The 19,279-nt window shown below is 42.9% G+C and overlaps 1 protein-coding gene and 3 non-coding genes across 4 annotated transcripts; 2 read left to right on the top strand and 2 right to left on the bottom strand.

The window, feature by feature from the left end:
- Positions 1–9,237: 9,237 nt before the first annotated feature.
- TRNAG-UCC (transfer RNA glycine (anticodon UCC)) lies at positions 9,238–9,309 on the bottom strand. Its single transcript has one exon. It is a non-coding gene; the product is annotated as a tRNA-Gly (tRNA).
- Positions 9,310–9,978: 669 nt separating this feature from the next.
- Positions 9,979–10,061, top strand: TRNAL-CAG (transfer RNA leucine (anticodon CAG)). The gene has a single exon. It is a non-coding gene; the product is annotated as a tRNA-Leu (tRNA).
- Positions 10,062–13,678: 3,617 nt separating this feature from the next.
- HSPA6 (heat shock protein family A (Hsp70) member 6) lies at positions 13,679–16,204 on the bottom strand. Its single transcript, XM_060297279.2, is given in 3 exon segments — positions 13,679–14,611; positions 14,613–15,545; positions 15,548–16,204. Coding segments are annotated over 3 exon segments (2,094 nt in total). The 5' UTR covers positions 15,899–16,204; the 3' UTR covers positions 13,679–13,801.
- Positions 16,205–16,623: 419 nt separating this feature from the next.
- TRNAG-GCC (transfer RNA glycine (anticodon GCC)) lies at positions 16,624–16,694 on the top strand. Its single transcript has one exon. It is a non-coding gene; the product is annotated as a tRNA-Gly (tRNA).
- Positions 16,695–19,279: the final 2,585 nt, after the last annotated feature.

Genomic DNA, 19,279 nt, shown 5'->3' on the forward strand with positions numbered 1-19,279 from the left:
TTGCTTTGTTTGAGGAGGATGGATGGGTTAGTACACATCAACAATGTCAAATCACTGATTTCAAATCAGTGATTGGGGGGTGGGCTATCGGATAAATTGAACAGAGAACCATCAGGTGGAGGGATGGGTAGAGGTATGGACTTACTTATGTTATATCTCAAAATAATTTCAAAAAGTATTAAAGAGATAATGCCAAAAAGTAAAAACGAACAAAATTACTATGAGAGAATAAAGGTTAAAAACTGATCTGATATCGGGGTGGGAAAGACTTTTCTATGTATATAAAAAGTTAAGAAAGAAACTACTAGGAAAAATATTTGACTACATGAAATTAGAAACTTCTGAACTTCAAACATTATGAATAAAATTTAAAAGCAATTCCAGTTTCCATAATGGAAGAATAGTTTTCATAGGACTAACCATTCCACAGATAACAGTGATAAATTCTGGACAAAATATTTAAAAAACAATCTGTTTGAAGGCACTGAAGAGCAATTAAACTAGATAGAAAATAAAGAGGATTCAAGCCTTGGAAGAAGTAACCACAATGTGTAATATCTTCACTCTGAGGGCACTCACCAGTCAAACCCTCAGGCATATAAACTCATGCTGAAAACCAGTCTTATACCTCATGCATCAGGGTAGAGTTTAGAGCTGCCAAATTGGCTGGAAATTAAAGGAGTAAATTTCAGAAAGGAGGGAGCATCATTAGGGAAAAGCAAATCCACAAATGAATCACCTGTCAGATATTTGGCTCACCCTTGAACCTGATATGTACTGATTTGAGGGAGGCCAGGGTGAAAATAATAGCTGGAAGGCTAAAAGACTACTGAGCAGAGATTTCAAGAACTGCCCCACCAGAGGAGGACAAAACACTGGAAATGACATAAATGTTCAAAAATAGGAGATTAAAAAAATTACGGTGCAGCCATATGGTATAACACAATGAAGTCATTAAAGTAATGTTTCAGACTAATATTTAATAAATATAGAAATATTCACATGTTTAAGTAAACATTCAAGTAGCTTAAAAAAACAGTATGTACCGTATGATTCCAACCTTGCATTTTAAAAATGCCAGAGATAAACATACAGCAAAATATTAATAAGGATTTCCTGGATGATGAAAATATGGGTGCCTTTTATTTCTTCGTGATTTGCTTATTCTCCATATTTTCTATAAGGACTATATATTACCCTTATATTCAGGAAAAAATATTATCTTTTTTAAAAATTAGCATATACTATGTACCAGGTGCTAGTGCAAGGCACTACTTCGAAGGACTCTAGGGCTGCAAAGCGTCTCAAAAACTGTACTTTGGGGCTTCCCTGGTGGCGCAGTGGTTGAGAGTCCACCTGCCGATGCAGGAAACACGGGTTCGTGCCCCGGTCCAGGAAGATCCCACATGCCGCGGAGCGGCTGAGCCCGTGAGCCATGGTCTCTGAGCCTGCGCGTCCGGAGCCTGTGCTCCCCAACGGGAGAGGCCACAACAGTGAGAGGCCCGCGTACCGCAAAAAAAACAACTGTACTTTGGCTCCTCCATTTTACAGATGAAGAAACCGCAGCCCAGAGAAGTTAAATGACTTGCAAAAAAGCAAACCATTCGTTAGTGATAAACAAACAAACAAGCAAACAAAAAAAAAACAGGTCTTCTGATTGTCAGACCAATGTCTCATTTCTCTGTATCTGGTTTAGATATAAAATCTTCGTTTATTCCTCATCACCCCTTGTAGGGGAGGTTGTTTCATAAAGTTGCATACTTTCATGTGGTATGGCAGTAGAAAGAGTGTAGGCTTGAGAATTTAGGCTGTCCCCTACTGAATAGCAATATACACAGGAGGAAGAAAGAAGGAGCACCTAGAGAATCGTCTATAACAAGGAGAAGGAGAAGATAAGGAAAGGTGGAATCTGGAATACAGGGCTTAAGGCAGAGCCTGAATCCTGGGTTGCTCTTCCAGAGGGCAGCAGGAAATAATGGGGATAGGAAAAGATACACTCAGTGGTAGGCCCATTCACCAGCAGATCAGGTGGAAACGTGATTGCAGGATTAATGATCCAATGCAGTTAACGCAGAACCAGGGTCAAAACAACAATACCTACTGGTACTCTTGCCCACCATCCAGGAAATTCACATGCAAGAGACGTTCTCTTGGAGAGAACCCAAAGTTGTTTAAGATTAGTTTTTGTCTCGGCAGTGAGAGAGAACAAAGAAGTTCTTCTATCTCCCCATCTGGGAATCGAACGCCAATCTCCTACCTGAGAAGCCAGGCCAGGCCAGGCCACTCACCAGTATGCCGACGAGGAAAACAACAGTAGAGGGTTTAAAATCATTGCTTAGGAAGTTACTTCTAAACTGCCATAGCAATTTATTCCTTGAAAGACGGTTGGTTGCTGGTCAAGTTGTTATTTTACTGTATCTAGACTGTCACGTTGCAACTGAAGCATAATGGGAGCTCCACAGGTAGTTTAAAATTTCTAATAGCCACAGTAAAAAGTAAGAAGAAACAGGTGATAATTTTAAATATATATCTGACTTAACCCAATATTATGAAATATTATTTCAACATGTAACTAATACACAAATATTAATTAGATTTTGTTGTTGTTCTTAGTTTTCAAACCGGTAAGTATTTTACACTTACAGACAGCACATTTCTACATAGATGTTAAATTTTCATTGGAAAAACTTGATTAATATTTAGATTTCATGACACTTACAGTTGAAAAAGTGGATTTACATATGAAAGCTGTTCCTAACATACTTAAACTTTCTGCAATAGCTGGATTGAGTATCTGTTTCTATTTTTACGTCGATTTATTTCAATTAATTAATTAATTTCAATTAATTAATTTCAATTAAATAGACTTAAAAATGCAATTCCACAACAGCCAACTCTACCCACCACTAGTCCCTCCCATCAGGAAACTTGCACAAGCCTCTTAGATAGCCTCATCCACCAGAGGGCAGACAGCAGAAGCAAGAAGAACTACAATCCTGCAGCCTGTGGAACGAAAACCACATTCACAGAAAGATAGACAAAATTAAAAAGCAGAAAGCTATGTACCACATGAAGGAACAAGATAAAACCCCAGAAAAAGAACTAAATGAAGAGGAGATAGGCAATCTTTCAGAAAAAGAATTCAGAATAATGATAGTGAAGATGATCCAGGACCTCGGAAAAAGAATGGAGGCAAAGATCAAGAAATGTTTAACAAAGGCCTAGAAATTAAAGAACAAGCAAACAGAGATGAACAATACAATAATTGAAATGAAAAATACATTGAAGGAATCAATAGCAGAATAACTGAGGCAGAAGAACGGATAAGTGACCTGGAAGACAGAATGGTGGAATTCACTGCCACGGTACAGAACAAAGAAAAAAGAATGTAAAGAAATGAAGACAGCCTAAGAGACCTCTGGGACAACATAGACACACCAATGTTCACATTATAGGGGTCCCAGAAGGAGAAGAGAGAGAGAAAGGACCCGAGAAAATATTTGAAGAGATTATAGTCAAAAACTTCCTTAACATGGGAAAGGAAATAGCCACCCAAGTCCAGGAAGCACAGAGAGTCCCATACAGGATAAACCCAAGGAGAAACACACCGAGACACATCGTAATCAAACTGGCAAAAATTAAAGACAAAGAAAAATTATTGAATGCAGCAAGGGAAAAATGACAAATGACATACAAGGGAACTCCCATAAGGTTAAGAGCTGATTTCTCAGCAGAAACTCTACAAGTCAGAAGGGAGTGGCATGATATACTTAAAGTGATGAAAGGGAAGAACCTACACATTCAGATTCAATGGAGAAATCAGAAGCTTTACAGACAAGCAAAAGCTAAGAGAATTCAGCACCACCAAACCAGCTCTACAACAAATGTTAAAGGAACTTCTCTAAGTGGGAAACACAAGAGAAGAAAAGAACCTACAAAAGCAAACCCGAAATGATTAAGAAAATGGTCATAGGAACATACATATCGATAATTACCTTAAACGTGAATGAATTAAACGCTCCAGCCAAAAGACACAGGCTTGCTGAATGGATACAAAAACAAGATCCATATATATGCTGTCTACAAGACACTCAGTTCAGACCTAGGGACACATAAAGACTGAAAGTGAGGGGATGGAAAAAGATATTCCATGCAAATGGAAATCAGAAGAAAGCTGGAGTAGCAACACTCATATCAGATAAAATAGACTTTAAAATAAAGAATGTTACAAGAGACTAGGAAGGACACTACATAATGATCAAGGGATCAATCCAAGAAGAAGATATAACAATTATAAATATATATGCACCCAACATAGGAGCACCTCAATACATAAGGCAACTGCTAACAGCTATAAAAGAGGAAATCGACTGTGACACAATAATAGTGGGGGACTTTAACACCTCACTTACGCCAATGGACAGATCATCCAAACAGAAAATTAACAAGGAAACACAAGCTTTAAATGACACAACAGACCAGATAGATTTAGTTGATATTTATAGGACATTCCATCCAAAAACAGCAGATTACACTTTTTTCTCAAGTGTGTATGGGAACATTCTCCAGGATAGATCACATCTGGGGTCACAAATCAAGGCTCAGTAAATTTAAGAAAACTGAAATCATATCAAGCATCTTTTCTGACCACAATGCTATGAGATTAGAAATCAATTACAGGGAAAAAAAGGAAAAAACCCAAACACATGGAGTCTAAACAGTACATTACTAAATAACCAAGCAATCACTGAGGAAATCAAAACATACCTAGAGACAAATGACAATGAAAACATGACGATCCAAAACCTATGGGATGCAGCAAAAGCGGTTCTAAGAGGGAAGTTATAGCTATACAAGCCTACCGCAAGAAACAAGAAAACTCTCAAATAAACAATCTAACGTTACACCTAAAGGAACTAGGGAAAGAAGAACAAGCAAAACCCAAAGTTAGCAGAAGGAAAGAAATCATAAAGATCAGAGCAAAAATAAATGGAATAGAATCAAAGAAAACAATAGCAAAGATCAATAAAACTAAAAGCTGGTTCTTTGAGAAGATAAACAAAATTGATAAACCATTAGCCAGACTCATCAAGAAAAAGAGGGAGAGGACTCAAATCAATAAAATTAGAAGTGAAAAAGCAGAAGTTACAACAGACACTGCAGAAATACAAAGCATCCTAAGAGACTACTACACGCAGCTCTATGCCAATAAAATGGACAACCTAGAAGAAATGGACAAATTCATAGAAAGGTATAACCTCCCAAGACTGAACCAGGAAGAAATAGAAAATATGAACAGACCAATCACAAGTAATGAAATTGAAACTGTGATTTAAAATCTTCCAACAAACAAAAGTGCAGGCTCAGATGGCTTCACAGGTGAATTCTATCAAACATTTAGAGAAGAGCTAACACCCATCCTTCTCAAAGTCTTCCAAAAAATTGCAGAGGAAGGAACACTCCCAAACTCATTCTATGAGGCCACCATCACCCTGATACCAAAACCAGACAAAGATACTACAAAAAAAGAAAATTACAGACGAATAACACTGATGAATATAGATGCAAAAATCCTCAACAAAATACTAGCAAACAGAATCCAACAACACATTAAAAGGATCATACACCATGATCAAGTGTGATTTATCCCAGGGATTCAAGGATTCTTCAATATACGCAAATCAATCAATGTGATACACCATATTAACAAACTGAAGGAGAAAACCATATGATCATCTCAATTGATGCAGAGAAAGCTTTCGACAAAATTCAACACCCATTTATAAAAACCCTGCAGAAAGTAGGCATAGGGGGAACTCTCTTCAACAAAATAAAGGCCATATATGACAAACCCACAGCAAACATCATTCTCAATGGTGAAAAACTGAAATCATTTCCTCTAAGACCAGGAATAAGACAAGGATGTCCACTCTCACCACTATTATTCAACATAGTTTTGAAAGTCCTAGCCATGGCAATCAGAGAAGAAAAAGAAATAAAAGGAATACAAATTGGAAAAGAAGAAGCAAAACTGTCACTGTTTGCAGATGACATGATACTATACATAGAGAATACGAAAGATGCCACCAGAAAACTACCAGAGCTAGTCAATGAATTTGGTAAAGCTGCAGGATACAAAATTAATGCACAGAAATCTCTGGCATTCCTATACACTAATGATGAAAAATCTGAAAGTGAAATTAAGAAAATACTCCCATTTACCATTGCAACAAAAAGAATAAAATACCTGGGAATAAACCTACCTAGACAAAAGATCTATATGCAGAAAACTATAAGACACTGATGAAAGAAATTAAAGATGATACCAACAGATGGAGAGATATACCACATTCTTGGATTAGAAGAATCAATATTGTGAAAATGGCTATACTACCCAAAGCAATCTACAGAGTCAATGCAATCCCTATCAAATTACCAATGGCATTTTTTACAGAACTAGAACAAAAAATCTTAAAATTTGTATGGAGACACAGAAGACCCCGAATAGCAAAAGCATCTTGAGGGAAAAAAACGGAGCTGGAGGAATCAGACTCCCTGACTTCAGACTATACTACAAAGCTACAGTAATCAAGACAATATGGTACTGTCACAAAAAAAGAAACATAGATCAATGGAACAAGATAGAAATCCCAGAGATAAACCCACGCACCTGTGGTCAACTAATATATGACAAAGGAGGCAAGGATATGCAATGGAGAAAAGACAGTCTCTTCAATAAGTGATGCTGGGAAAACTGGACAGCTACATGTAAAAGAATGAAATTAGAGCACTCCATAACACCATACAAAAACATAAACTCAAAATGGATTAGAGACCGAAATATAAGACTGGACACTATAAAACTCTTAGAGGAAGACATAGGAAGAACACTCTTTGACATAAATCACAGCAAGATCTTTTTTGATTCACCTCCTAGAGTAATGGAAATAAAAATAAACAAATGGAGCCTAATGAAACTTAAAAGCTTTTGCACAGCAAAGGAAACCATAAACAATACGAAAAGACAACCCTCAAAATGGGAGAAAATATTTGCAAACGAATCAATGGACAAAGGACTAATCTCCAAAATATATAAACAGCTCATGCAGCTCAATATTAAAGAAACAAACAACCCAATCCAAAAATGAGCAGAAGACCTAAATAGACATTTCTCCAAAGAAGACATACAGATGGCCAAGAAGCACATGAAAAGCTGCTCAACATCTTTAGAGAAATGCAAATCAAAGCTACAATGAGGTATCACCTCACACCAGTTAGAATGGGCATCATCAGAAAATCTACAAGCAACAAATGCTGGAGAGGGTGTGGAGAAAAGGGAACCCTCCTGCACTGTTGGTGGGAATGTAAATTGATACAGCCACTATGGAGAACAGTATGGAGGTTCCTTAAAAAACTAAAACTAGAATTACCATATGATCCAGCAATCCCACTACTGGGCATATACCCAGAGAAAACCATAATTCAAAAAGACACATGCACCCCAATGTTCATTGCAGCACTATTTACAATAGCCAGGTCATGGAAGCAACCTAAATGCCCATCAACAGACGAGTGGATAAAGGAGATGTGGTACATATATAGAATGGAATATTACTCAGCCATAAAGTGAACGAAATTGGGTCATTTGTAGAGATGTGGATGGATCTAGAGATTGTCATACAGAGTGAAGTAAGTCAGAAAGAGAAAAACAAATATCGTATATTAACGCATATATGTGGAACCTAGAAATATGGTACAGATGAACCGGTTTGCAGGACAGAAATTGAGACACAGATGTAGAGCACAAACGTATGGACACCAAGGGGGGAAAGCGGCGGGGGGTGGGGGTGGGGGTGTGATGAATTGGGAGATTTGGGGGGAAAAGATGCAGTTCCTCAGACGCACCCGCCAGTTTCAAGTGCCCATGAGCTTGTAGCTACTGTATGAGTCTCGCAGATATAAATCCATGGCCCCCTTCCGAGGCTGAGTTTCAGACAAGACATCGCAGAATCCAGAAGATACCAAAGATTTCTCACAAGTTGGCAGTTTAAAAAGGATGGCAGTCCCCAACAAACACATGAAAGAATGCTCAACATCATTAATCATTAGAGAAATGCAAATCAAAACTACAATGAGGTATCATCTCACACCGGTCAGAATGGCCATTATCAAAAAGGCTAGAAACAATAAATGCTGGAGAGGGTGTGGAGAAAAGGGAACACTCTTGCACTGATGGTGGGAATGTGAATTGGTACAGCCACTATGGAGAACAGTATGGAGATTCCTTAAAAAACTACAAATAGAACTACCGTATGACCCAGCAATCCCACTACTGGGCATATACCCTGAGAAAACCATAATTCAAAAAGAATCATGTACCAAAATGTTCATTGCAGCTCTATTTACAATAGCCCAGAGATGGAAACAACCTAAGTGTCCATCATCGGATGAATGGATAAAGAAGATGTGGCACATATATACAATGGAATATTACTCAGTCATAAAAAGAAACGAAATTGAGCTATTTGTAATGAGGTGGATAGACCTAGAGTCTGTCATACAGAGTGAAGTAAATCAGAAAAAGACAAATACCGTATGCTAACACATATATATGGAATTTAAGAAAAAAAAATGTCATGAAGAACCTAGGGGAAAGACAGGAATAAAGACACAGACCTACTAGAGAATGGACTTGAGGATATGGGGAGCGGGAAGGGTAAAGCTGTGACAAAGCGGGAGAGAGGCATGGACATATATACACTACCAAACGTAAAATAGATAGCTAGTGGGAAGCAGCCGCATAGCACAGGGAGATCAGCTCGGTGCTTTGTGACCGCCTGGAGGGGTGGGATAGGGAGGGTGGGAGGGAGGGAGACTCAAGAGGCAAGAGATATGGGAACATATGTATATGTATAACTGACTCACTTTGATATAAAGCAGAAACTAACACACCATTGTGAAGCAATTATACTCCAATAAAGATGTAAAAAAAAAAAAAAAAAAGGAAGTTAGGAGGGAAGGTAAGAGAGGAAAGAATGCCTTTAGAATCTAATCCCTCCAAAATGTTGCTGGGCAGAGAATGAGGCCCCCAGGGTATATAACGCGGTCAGGGGAGAAAGGGAGGTTTCGCTGCAGTTATTAGTTTCAGTTCCCAGTTTCTCTCAAGCTTTAAAAATGTATTGCACGCCCTATTTCTCGCTCTTTTCAGGAACTTGCTGAGGGTGAGAAAACATAAGTTGCGTTGGCCGGGAATCGAACCCGGGTCAACTGCTTGGAAGGCAGCTATGCTCACCACTATACCACCAACGCGATCGCGCTTCAGTTTCTGAATTATATGTATAAGTATACTACTGGCCATGATGTCACGGCTTTTGGTATTGCTTTATATCCGAGATCCCAAGGCACACAAAACCTTTGCTCGGTGAGGATAGACCCGTCCTTACTCCTCTTAGTCGGCCCCGCCAACTAACGACGCGGGGCCGGGAACGCAGAGACCACCCGGCGCCCGGAGCCGGAGGGCTGGAGACGCGGAGCCCGGAGGGAAAGCCAATGCCTCGCTCGGCCCGGGGAATTTTCTCCCCCGTCGCCTTCTGTCGTCCGCGCTCCCAGCTCCGCCGCTTGGCGCGCCCCAGCACTGGATCTACCGGGTGTTGGGTTCGGTAACGGCGATTTGGGGCGGAGGGTTCGAGGGAGACCGGCCAGCAAGCGGGTCCACCCTGGTGTGGCTCGGTCCCCCGAGAGAAGGAGCGAGAGGAGCGCTCGAAGGGACACTGGGGAAATGGATCTTTACAGTTTAGGATTATGAAGAAGTAAGAGACAGGAGTCGGAGGCAGTTTTATTTTTCCTGTTTTGCGAAGAAGTCCAGGGAGAATTCTAAGTTTATTTAAATAAACAGCAAACAGCATTGATATAGTTCAACATCATGCTACCGCGGTGTTTGACAATCTTAGACGGGAATAGAAACGTTTCTTTTCACGTGTCAGGATGGCCGAGCGGTCTAAGGCGCTGCGTTCAGGTCGCAGTCTCCCCTAGAGGCGTGGGTTCGAATCCCACTTCTGACAACATATGTGTTTTATTCACTTTTTTCCAACATAGAAGTAGGATTGAATTCGTGGAGAAAGGGGTATTGATTAATAAACACCTTTCTATGCTGCCTATCTACACAGGAAGGTTGTACTTCGCTTTGACTATGAAACTGAATCTATTTAGATCTATCCCTAACTACAAAAAATTTTTTTCTTTCCTTTAGACTCCGGTTTCTCAGTGCCTATTTACTGCATGTAGATACAAGACTTCCCTGAACAAGGAAAAGCCCTCAACCCAGATCCCTAAACTTGCTGTAACTGACCTGAGTCTTTTCATGCTCAGACTGCAGTGTCAAACTTTGATGAGACTCGGATTCCCCAGCATCTTGCCGGGCCAGCTCCCACCACCAATTCTAATTCAGCACGTTTGCTGGGTCCTCAAAGACCCGGAAAGGAAATCAACACACCAAACGGGGGAAAGTATTAGAGAGCAAAGGTAAACTCATGGAGTTGTTTCAAGAACTTTTTCTTGAAGACCGCAAACAAGCTACTCTCTAATTTGGGAGACGCTGATTTATAGAAAAATCTTGTGCTTTCCGGAAGAGGGAAGAACTGTCAGTCCGAAGAGGCTGAATGTGTGAGGTCCATAAGCATGAGGATGGAAGGATCCTTAGGTTGGTTAATGAAAGCTCGCCAGACAAACTACATTCTTTGTTATTTACTGGGCTGCGACCTTGGGAAATGTATTTGACTTTTCTGAGCCTTAGTTTGCTTGTAGTAGAGATAGAATTGTTGTGAGGATTGAGATGACCTAGCAGCTTATTAGAAATACAGATCTCAGGCTGTACCTCAGACCTACTGAATCTACATTTTATAAGATCCCCACATTTATAAGTCACATTGATATCACATACCTCCTGATATAATACAATAAGATGGGCACTTCTCCCTGTGGTATACTTCCCCAAAAGCCCACTGTAATCATGAGAAAACTGACAAACCCAAATTGAGGGACAATCTACCAAATATACCTAACCAGTACTCTTCAAAATGTGAAGGTCTTGAAAAACATCAGAAGATTAAGAAACTGTTGCAGATTGTAGGGTAGACATGATGACAAAATGCAACGAGTTAACCTGGATTGGCTTCTGAAACAGTAAAAGAACATTAGTGGAAAAATATGAAATCCCCTTAACATTAGGGGAAGCTGGATGAAGTATATACAGTGACTTTCTGTAGTATCTTTACAACTCTCAGTCTAAAATTATTGCAAAATAAAAAGGCCTTAAAAAAAAAAACTTGAAAGTGGTTGCCTGTTAGGAGTAGCACTTGGGTGTGGGGCAAGAAACTGCTGGGGTTTTTTTGTTCTTGTTGTTGTTTGGCCACCCCATGAGGCTTGTGGGATCTTGGTTCCCGTACCAAGGATTGAACCCCTGCCATGGCAGTGAAAGCACAGAATCCTAACAACTGGACTACCAGGGAATTCCCAAGACTGCTTGTTTTTCATTAGAAGGATTGTAGCAAGATATGATTTTTTAATAATGGGCATATATTTTGATTTAATTTGTTCTGATATTTTGGGGAACAAATATTTAATTTGTTCTAATATTTTTATTGTAATCACGCATAGCTGTGATTACAGTAATCGAACTAAGACTATATATATATATATACACACACAGTACAATGACATTTAGATGCCTATTAACAGGAAACAATCCCCAAAGAATCTAAAGCATCAACAATCATTTAAAAGTAGATAAAGTGGTTTGTTTAAATCCCTCTGTAGAAAAATAGATACCATCCAAATGAGAAGATCTGAAGTGTTTTGACAACTAAGCACAATGAAATTCTCCTTCTTATATACTGTGTGTGTTTTTAACGAGAGAGAGAGAGAGAGAGAGATTGTTGAAATGCTAGGAAACAGTCTAAACCCTGTAGGTGCCATCATTCTGCTTGAGAAGTTACAAACAGTTTGGGATGGTCAATGTTGGAAGCTGGAAGGAAATTCAGGAAAGGGAAAGTATAATACAGAATGTGTATGTGACATCATCTCTTTTTTGCAGGGTCCTTCAACGGGAAGCCAGCTGGCATAGGACTTAGGCCAGGCGCAGGAAAAAGCACTTAAAAATGTGAAATGACAACCAGGGGACAAATGGGTTGTTACTGCAACCTCTCCACCTGCAAGAAATCACCCTTAGCTAAATATAACGTACCATTGCTCTAACCAAGGCTGCCTTCTTTTCTGAGATAAAAATAAATCTCTCTTTGCACGTGGGAGAGGTACAGTGTGGATTGGGCTGATTGGGAAGTAACTTACACAAATTTATCCTTCTCTTATATGTAATTTAACTGGCAATAGAGTTGAGCCTTAGGATATTTCCCAGGTTTAGTCACTTGCTATAAAAAACACATATTCACTTAATGGATAATGTAAGTATACAATAAAGTATACTTTTTCTCTCAGGGCTCAGCATCCAACTGTGTTCTAAAGGAATAATATGTACAATTTCACAACATCTGGGTGAAGATCTGGTAATAAGTGGAGTTACGGCCTGTTTGTGAGGTGACAATGTATGGGCTCTAGAATCAGGTAGGACAGGGCTCTTAATTCCAACTCTCCCCACCACCCCCCTTCCCCGACTTAATAGCTATGGCCCTTGAGTAATCGTTTAATGTCTTTTAACCTCCAGATCCTCACTTTCAAAAGGTGATGTTGCTGTGATGATTACATTGTATAATCAAGTACCTGGTACATAGGTGACAATCAATTAATAATAAGTAGTGATAGCTAATATTTGTTGCTCATATACTATATGCCTAACATTCTTCTTCACTCCTCACATATTTAGTTAATTGTACCTTTATAACAATTCTGAGGTACTATTTCATCATCATCCCCATTATATAGAAGGGAAAACTGAAGCTCAGAGAGTTTAACTTGCGGAGTAGATAAAGTAACAGCACTGAAAACCTAAGCCTTCTGGTTCCAATATAGCCATTTTGCTACACAATTGCCATTGTCATCATCATCATCATCCTAGGGCTCATCAGGAGAAAGCAGATGGGGCCATGCTATTTCTCTCACATAGATAAGATAATAATAACTTTAATTACACCACTAGACTTACCCTCTCAGTCTAACATATTCCCCAGAGTCCAAGACTTGGGGTCTGCCCTCTAATGAACAATGAATAAGGTCACATTATTAGAGGCAGATAATTAGCATATAAACTCTTTGGTAGTGTGTTAGGACACACAGACTGACAAACTAAACTGGGCTCCTAATACAGAATTTTTATTTTAGGGTCTTGCTAGGGCTTACGTTTCTCTTCATTCTCTGCTTTTCCAGCTCCACCTCCCTCCCTCTTTTAACACAGTGTCACAATTCTCTCCTGTCTGACCTCATTTCAATACTATCTCAATGTGCCTGCCTCAAATTCTTCCTCTTGTCTTGTTTTCCCTTATAGAAATCATGCACACAGCCTCATGAATTTTCTTCCCATCCCTCCTTCAGCACCCAGCTCAACATTTTCTGCTTCTGATAGCCCTGCCCCTTCATCTACTTAATTGGATAGAATGAAAACTAAGAAGAAACTTTAAAAGTTTATTTAGCTCTTTTATTTCACATAACAAAATCCATACATGCAAGTAACAAGATACATTAAATGTAGATAAAAGCAGTGATAAAGTGCCACACAAATGTTCATAATGATTACTTCTGCTTGTCTGAAGTAGGAGAAGATTTTTTAAAAGTCAACTGGCAAATACCTCAGTTATAAAACATACTGACCAATAAAACTCCCTGTTTGGGGGCAAGGTTCTCCTCCACTCCCACCCCTCAAGATAGGCAGGATCATAGTAGACAGTCTAGAAAGTCCACAAGCCCAGCCCTTACAGTCACAGCTGCCTTGCCAGGAGGGGCCATTTAATCGACTTCCTTCCTCAATGACAGGGCCAGTACTGGGGGTTCCCTGTCGGGCTTGAGATCCACAACTGCTACCGCCAGGGACACCAGGCCCCCCGTAGAGCCTGGAGAAGACGGGGTGACAGATATGCTCCAGCTCCCCCTTCTGATGCACATATTCCTCTTTCTCTGCCAACCGGTTGTGCTCCAGCCAAGCAAGGACTTCCTGACACTTGTCTTGTACTTCGCACCTGTCCTCTACAGGAATCTTGTCTCTAAGTCTCTCCTCTTGCAAAGAGCTCTTCACATGGAAGACATAGGCCTCCAGAGAGTTTTTGGCAGCCACCCTGTCCCTCTGGGCCTCATCCTCATCCTGAACATCCTTGTACTTTTCAGCCTCACAAGCCATCTTCCCCACTTCCTCCTTGCTCAGCCAGCCCTTGTCATTGGTGATGGTGATCTTGTTAGCTTTGCCTGTGCTCCTGTCAGTGGCTGTCACACTCAGGATGCCACCGGCATCAATGTCAGAAGTCACCTCGATCTGGGGGACTCCACGTGGGGCAGGAGGGATGCCCCTGAGCTCAAAGTATCCCAGCCGGTTGTTATCCCTAGTCATGGCCCTCTCACCCTCATACACCTGGATCGGGACCCCAGGCTGGTTGTCTGAATAGGTAGTGAAAAGTCTGGGTCTGCTTGGCCGGGATGGTGGCATTCCTCTGGATCAGCGTAGCCATCACCCCACCAGCTGTCTCCAGCCCCAGGGACAGGGGAGCCACATCCAGCAGCAGGAGATCCTGCACCTTCTCACACTTGTCCCCCATCAACACTGCTGCCTGCACAGCAGCCCCATAAGCCACAGCCTCATACGGGTCGATGCTCTTGTTCAGCTCCCTGCCATGGAAGAAGTCCTGCAGGAATTTTTGTACCTTGGGGATGCAGGTGGAGCCACCCACTAGGACAGTGTCAGGGATCTGGGCCTTGTGCAGTTTGGCACCCCTTAGGGCCTTCTCCAGCGGCTCCAGGGTGCTGCAGAAGAGGTCCGAGCACAGTTCTTCAAAGCAGGCTCGAGTGATGGAAGTGTAGAAGTCTACGCCCTCAAACAGGGAATCGATCTCCAGAGTGGCCTGGGTGCTGGAGGGCAGGGTGCGCTTGGCGCGCTCAGAGGCTGTACAGAGCCTGCGCAGGGCCCGCTTGTTCCTGCTCAAATCCTTCCCGTGCTTCCGCCGGAACTCCTCCACGAAGTGGTTCACCAGCCGGTTGTCGAAGTCCTCTCCACCCAGATGAGTGTCTCCAGCCGTGGCCTTCACCTCAAAGACACCGGCGTCGATAGTGAGGACCGACACGTGGAAGGTGCCCCCACCCAAGTCGAAAATGAGCACGTTGCGCTCTCCGGCGCCCTGCCGGTCCAGGCCATAGGCCGTGACAGCCGCCGTGGGCTGGTTGATGATCCTCAGCGTGTTGAGCCCCGCGATGGCACCCGCGTCCTTGGTGGCCTGACGCTGGGAGTCGCTGAAGTAGGAGGGCACCGTGATTACAGCGTGCCTCAGGGGCTGGCCCAGGTACGCCTCCGCTGTCTCCATCTTGCTCCGCACCACGGACGAGATCTCCTCGGGGTGTAGAACGCCTTGTCCTCCCCGCGGTAGGACACGCGCACCTTGGGCTTGCTGCCCTCGCTCACCACCTGGAAGGGCCAGTGCTTCATGTCCGACTGCACAGTGGGGTCTGCGAACTTGCGCCCGATCAGTCACTTGGCGTGGAACACTCTGTTGTGTGGGTTCAGATCCACATGGGTCTTGGCCGCATCGCCCACCCGACGCTCGGTGTCGGTGAAAGTCAAGTAGCTGGGGGTGGTGCGGTTGCCCTGGTCGTCGGCGAGGATCTCCACCCGGCCTTGCTGGAACATGCCCACGCATGAGTATGTGGTGCCCAGGTCGATGCCTATGGCCACTTCCCTTGCAGCGGACATGGCTGTGGCTTCTCGCACTTCTGGGACGAGTGTGATACCGATTCAAATGCAGGAGTCTGCGGAACTTCGAGCGGCTCAGCCGTGGAGGTGCGCTCAGCGGTGCGACTCTCCTGCCTGCCCAGCTCGGATCTGCTCGGCTCCGCTTCCACGAGCTTTTTATCCGGTTGCCGGAGGCCCGCCATACCCACGCCCCCGCCGACGCGAACCTTCCAGCGCCTTCGCGGCGAGCCCAGAGACGCCCGGCCCCCCGCTCCGGCTGACAGCCCAGGAGGCGCCGGGCTGACTCCGGGAGAAGGTTCGGGCGGATGGTGCCGTGCAAGGAGGGGCGGCCCCAGCTGCGTCAGACTCAGAGGTGCAGAGAAAGTTCCAGCTTCTTCCGGCTTGTTCTAAGGGCGAGCGGTTGGGGCAGAATTCAGGTAAAGCAAAAACTTCTCAAGAAAACAGTTCTTCCTCTGGGTGGTTCAAGAGGGCTGATCAGAGTCCAGCGGCTCGAGAAGAGCCGGAAAGCATGTCACCACGCGAATAGAGCCATGGCCTCGAGGCAGGGGGTTAAATAGTAGTTTTTTTGATTAAGGCTTAATTATTATGTTGTTGTTGTTTTGAAACCTAAAGGCAGTGTTTTCGAAATTGTGGCTAAGAGGGGTGGCCCGATTTCTGTTCTGGAATGAAACTAGGGCCAGAGACGACTTTAAAAGATGGCACTCTGAGCTGCATCACCGCTAGGGGCATTGGTGGTTCAGTGGTAGAATTCTCGCCTGCCACGCGGGAGGCCCGGGTTCGATTCCCGGCCAATGCAGTATATTTCTTTCTTCCAAGCTATTCTAATTTTAAAAAATTTGTATTGGAGTACAGTTGATTTAAAATGTTGTATTAGTTTCCGCTGTACAGCAAAGTGAATCACTTATACATATATCCAATGTTTTTTTAGATTCTTTTCCCATATAGGTCATTTACAGAGTACTGAGAAGAGTTACCTAGGTCCTTATTAGTTATCTATTTTACATATAGTAGTGTGTATATGTTAAGACTTTTTCTATTCTAGGATTTGTGACACTGAAATAAACAAAACCAGTTAGTTGAAGGCTGGGTTCGTTTGGTTTTTGTTCCTTTACCAAGTCGCATTCCTGAGAGGAGCCGGAACCTGGTGTTGTGGCTTGGGGACCCAGGCATGACCTCTCCACCCAGCCCTGGAAAGAACACAGCACAGGAGGAAGGAGCATGTGGATGGATGAACTGTGGTGAAAATGTCCCTCCTGTGGTTGAGCCTCCTCCCTGGGCCAGTGTCTCCAAGGAGCATCGTCCCAAGGGGCCGGTTGGAAAGGCACAGTGTGCGTTTTTCTCTGAGGCCTGGACGGGTTCCCAGCCAGAGCCCAGGACGGACGTGGGGAGTAAATTCCTGGAGGCTGCAGTCCATCCTATGCCCTGAAGGCCAGGGGAGGATATGAGTTCACTGGTCAGTAAAGCCACATTTGTTCCCATCAGTGCTATGGCCTTGCAAAGTGAGTCTTTGCTATGTCTCACTTTCCTTAATCCAGAATATCCCATTTGAATTTTTTGGTGTTTCTATTTGGCGTGGACTCCCAAAAAGCCAAAAGAAGGAGACTTTTTGGAGACGTGAGGATGGAAATGGAGGAAAGAGAAGCAAATGTTCTCTATAACCTCCCCATGGGGGAAGGAACTCTGGTTTCCTGCATGACAGACAGGGATAGTCACCACTATACTAAGAGCACAGTACCCAGGGGAACATGATACATTCTAATGTTAAACTCTAGTAGCTTCAACTATTATGTAATATATTATTATTCACCCGATTCAAAGGCAACTCCTAATTTTTAAAAAGAGAAACTAAAAACCTTTGCTCTGTAAATGGGTCTTTTCTCCTCAGATGGCTCAGAACTCTTTGGAATGCTTCAGGGCCTTTGAAGAGGGAGGAGGGAGTCAGGATGCAGATGTCAGTCCCACTTCTGGACTGGAAAAAAGGGAATGTTTGAAGACATATGCAATGAGTGGCTTCCATGGTGGAAAATCATATCAACCTCTTTTATAACCCAGAAGGGAGAGAAGCTGTCAGCTTTAAATTCATTCACTTTCGGTGTTTAGGCTGCCCAGGCCTGCGTGTCAAAGTTAGGACATTTTAGGCAAGAGCCTGCAAGAAAAGGGTGCTCACTTCAGAAAGGAAAAGGTGGCCTGGCCTGGGGTCTGTGCCCTGGACTGTTCAGGGCCTGCCTTGTCAAGCTACTCCGACCTTCTCTCCCAGCCCTCAGCAGCCTCAAAACCCCACCTGCACATCTACCCCCAAGAGTTCCAGGTATAGCCCTAAAGCAAGCACCTCTGTACCTAGACACAGCATCACACAGGCGTGCTTCCAATGTCATTCACTTTATTTTTTAATTCATAATAGAGAAGCTTATTATGCAATGCAAATTTTAAACATACACTTAAACATATCCACTTATGTTTAGTAACTTAGATTGAGTGTCTTTAAAAGTAAAACAGGAATTTCCCTGGTGGCACAGTGGTTGAGAATCTGCCTGCAAATGCAGGGCACACGGGTTTGATCCCTGGTCCATGAAGATCTTACATGCCACGGAGCAACTAAGCCTGTGCGCCTACAGCCTGAGCTCTCCAACAAGAGAAGCCACTGCAATGAGAAGCCCACGCACCACGACGAAGAGTAGCACGTGCTCACCGCAACTAGAGAAAGCCCGCGCGCAGCAACGAAGACCCAATGAGGCCAAAATAAATAAATAAATTTATTTTTTTAAAAAGTAGAAGAGACATTCAAGTGATGACTTAAAAGGCCATTGTGGGGCTTCCCTGGTGGCGCAGTGGTTGAGAGTCTGCCTGCCGATGCAGCAGACACGGGTTCGTGCTCTGGTGCGGGAAGATCCCACATGCCGCGGAGTAGCTGGGCCGGTGAGCCATGGTCGCTGAGCCTGCGCGTCTGGAGCCTGTGCTCCGCAACGGGAGAGGCCACCACAGTGAGAGGCCCACGTACCGCAAAAAAAAAAAAAAAAAAAAAAAAAAAGGTCATTGTGGAGGGATGCTCTTGACCCAAAACTGAGCACAAAAAGCAAGTTGTAGAACAAAATGTATAGTATGATCCACTATATATAAAGATCTGTGATACCAACTATCTGTACATCCTTGAACAAGTCATTTCAACCATCTGGGCTATACCTTTCTCAATTTTAAGATGACAAGATTGAATTTCATCATTTCTGACACTTTCTAGCTTTAAAAATCTCTGATTTCATCCAGGAGCAAAAGGGGATTCCTGTTTCCCCTAAACTATGTACCTGCTCTATACCCAAATAAATCCTGCTTCTGTTAATAAGAAAAAGAGGAGTGATCCGCTGTGTCTATGAGATAGCGCCATAT

The sequence above is a fragment of the Globicephala melas genome, chromosome 1 (assembly GCF_963455315.2).
Source record: "Globicephala melas chromosome 1, mGloMel1.2, whole genome shotgun sequence".
Lineage (NCBI taxonomy): Eukaryota > Metazoa > Chordata > Mammalia > Artiodactyla > Delphinidae > Globicephala > Globicephala melas.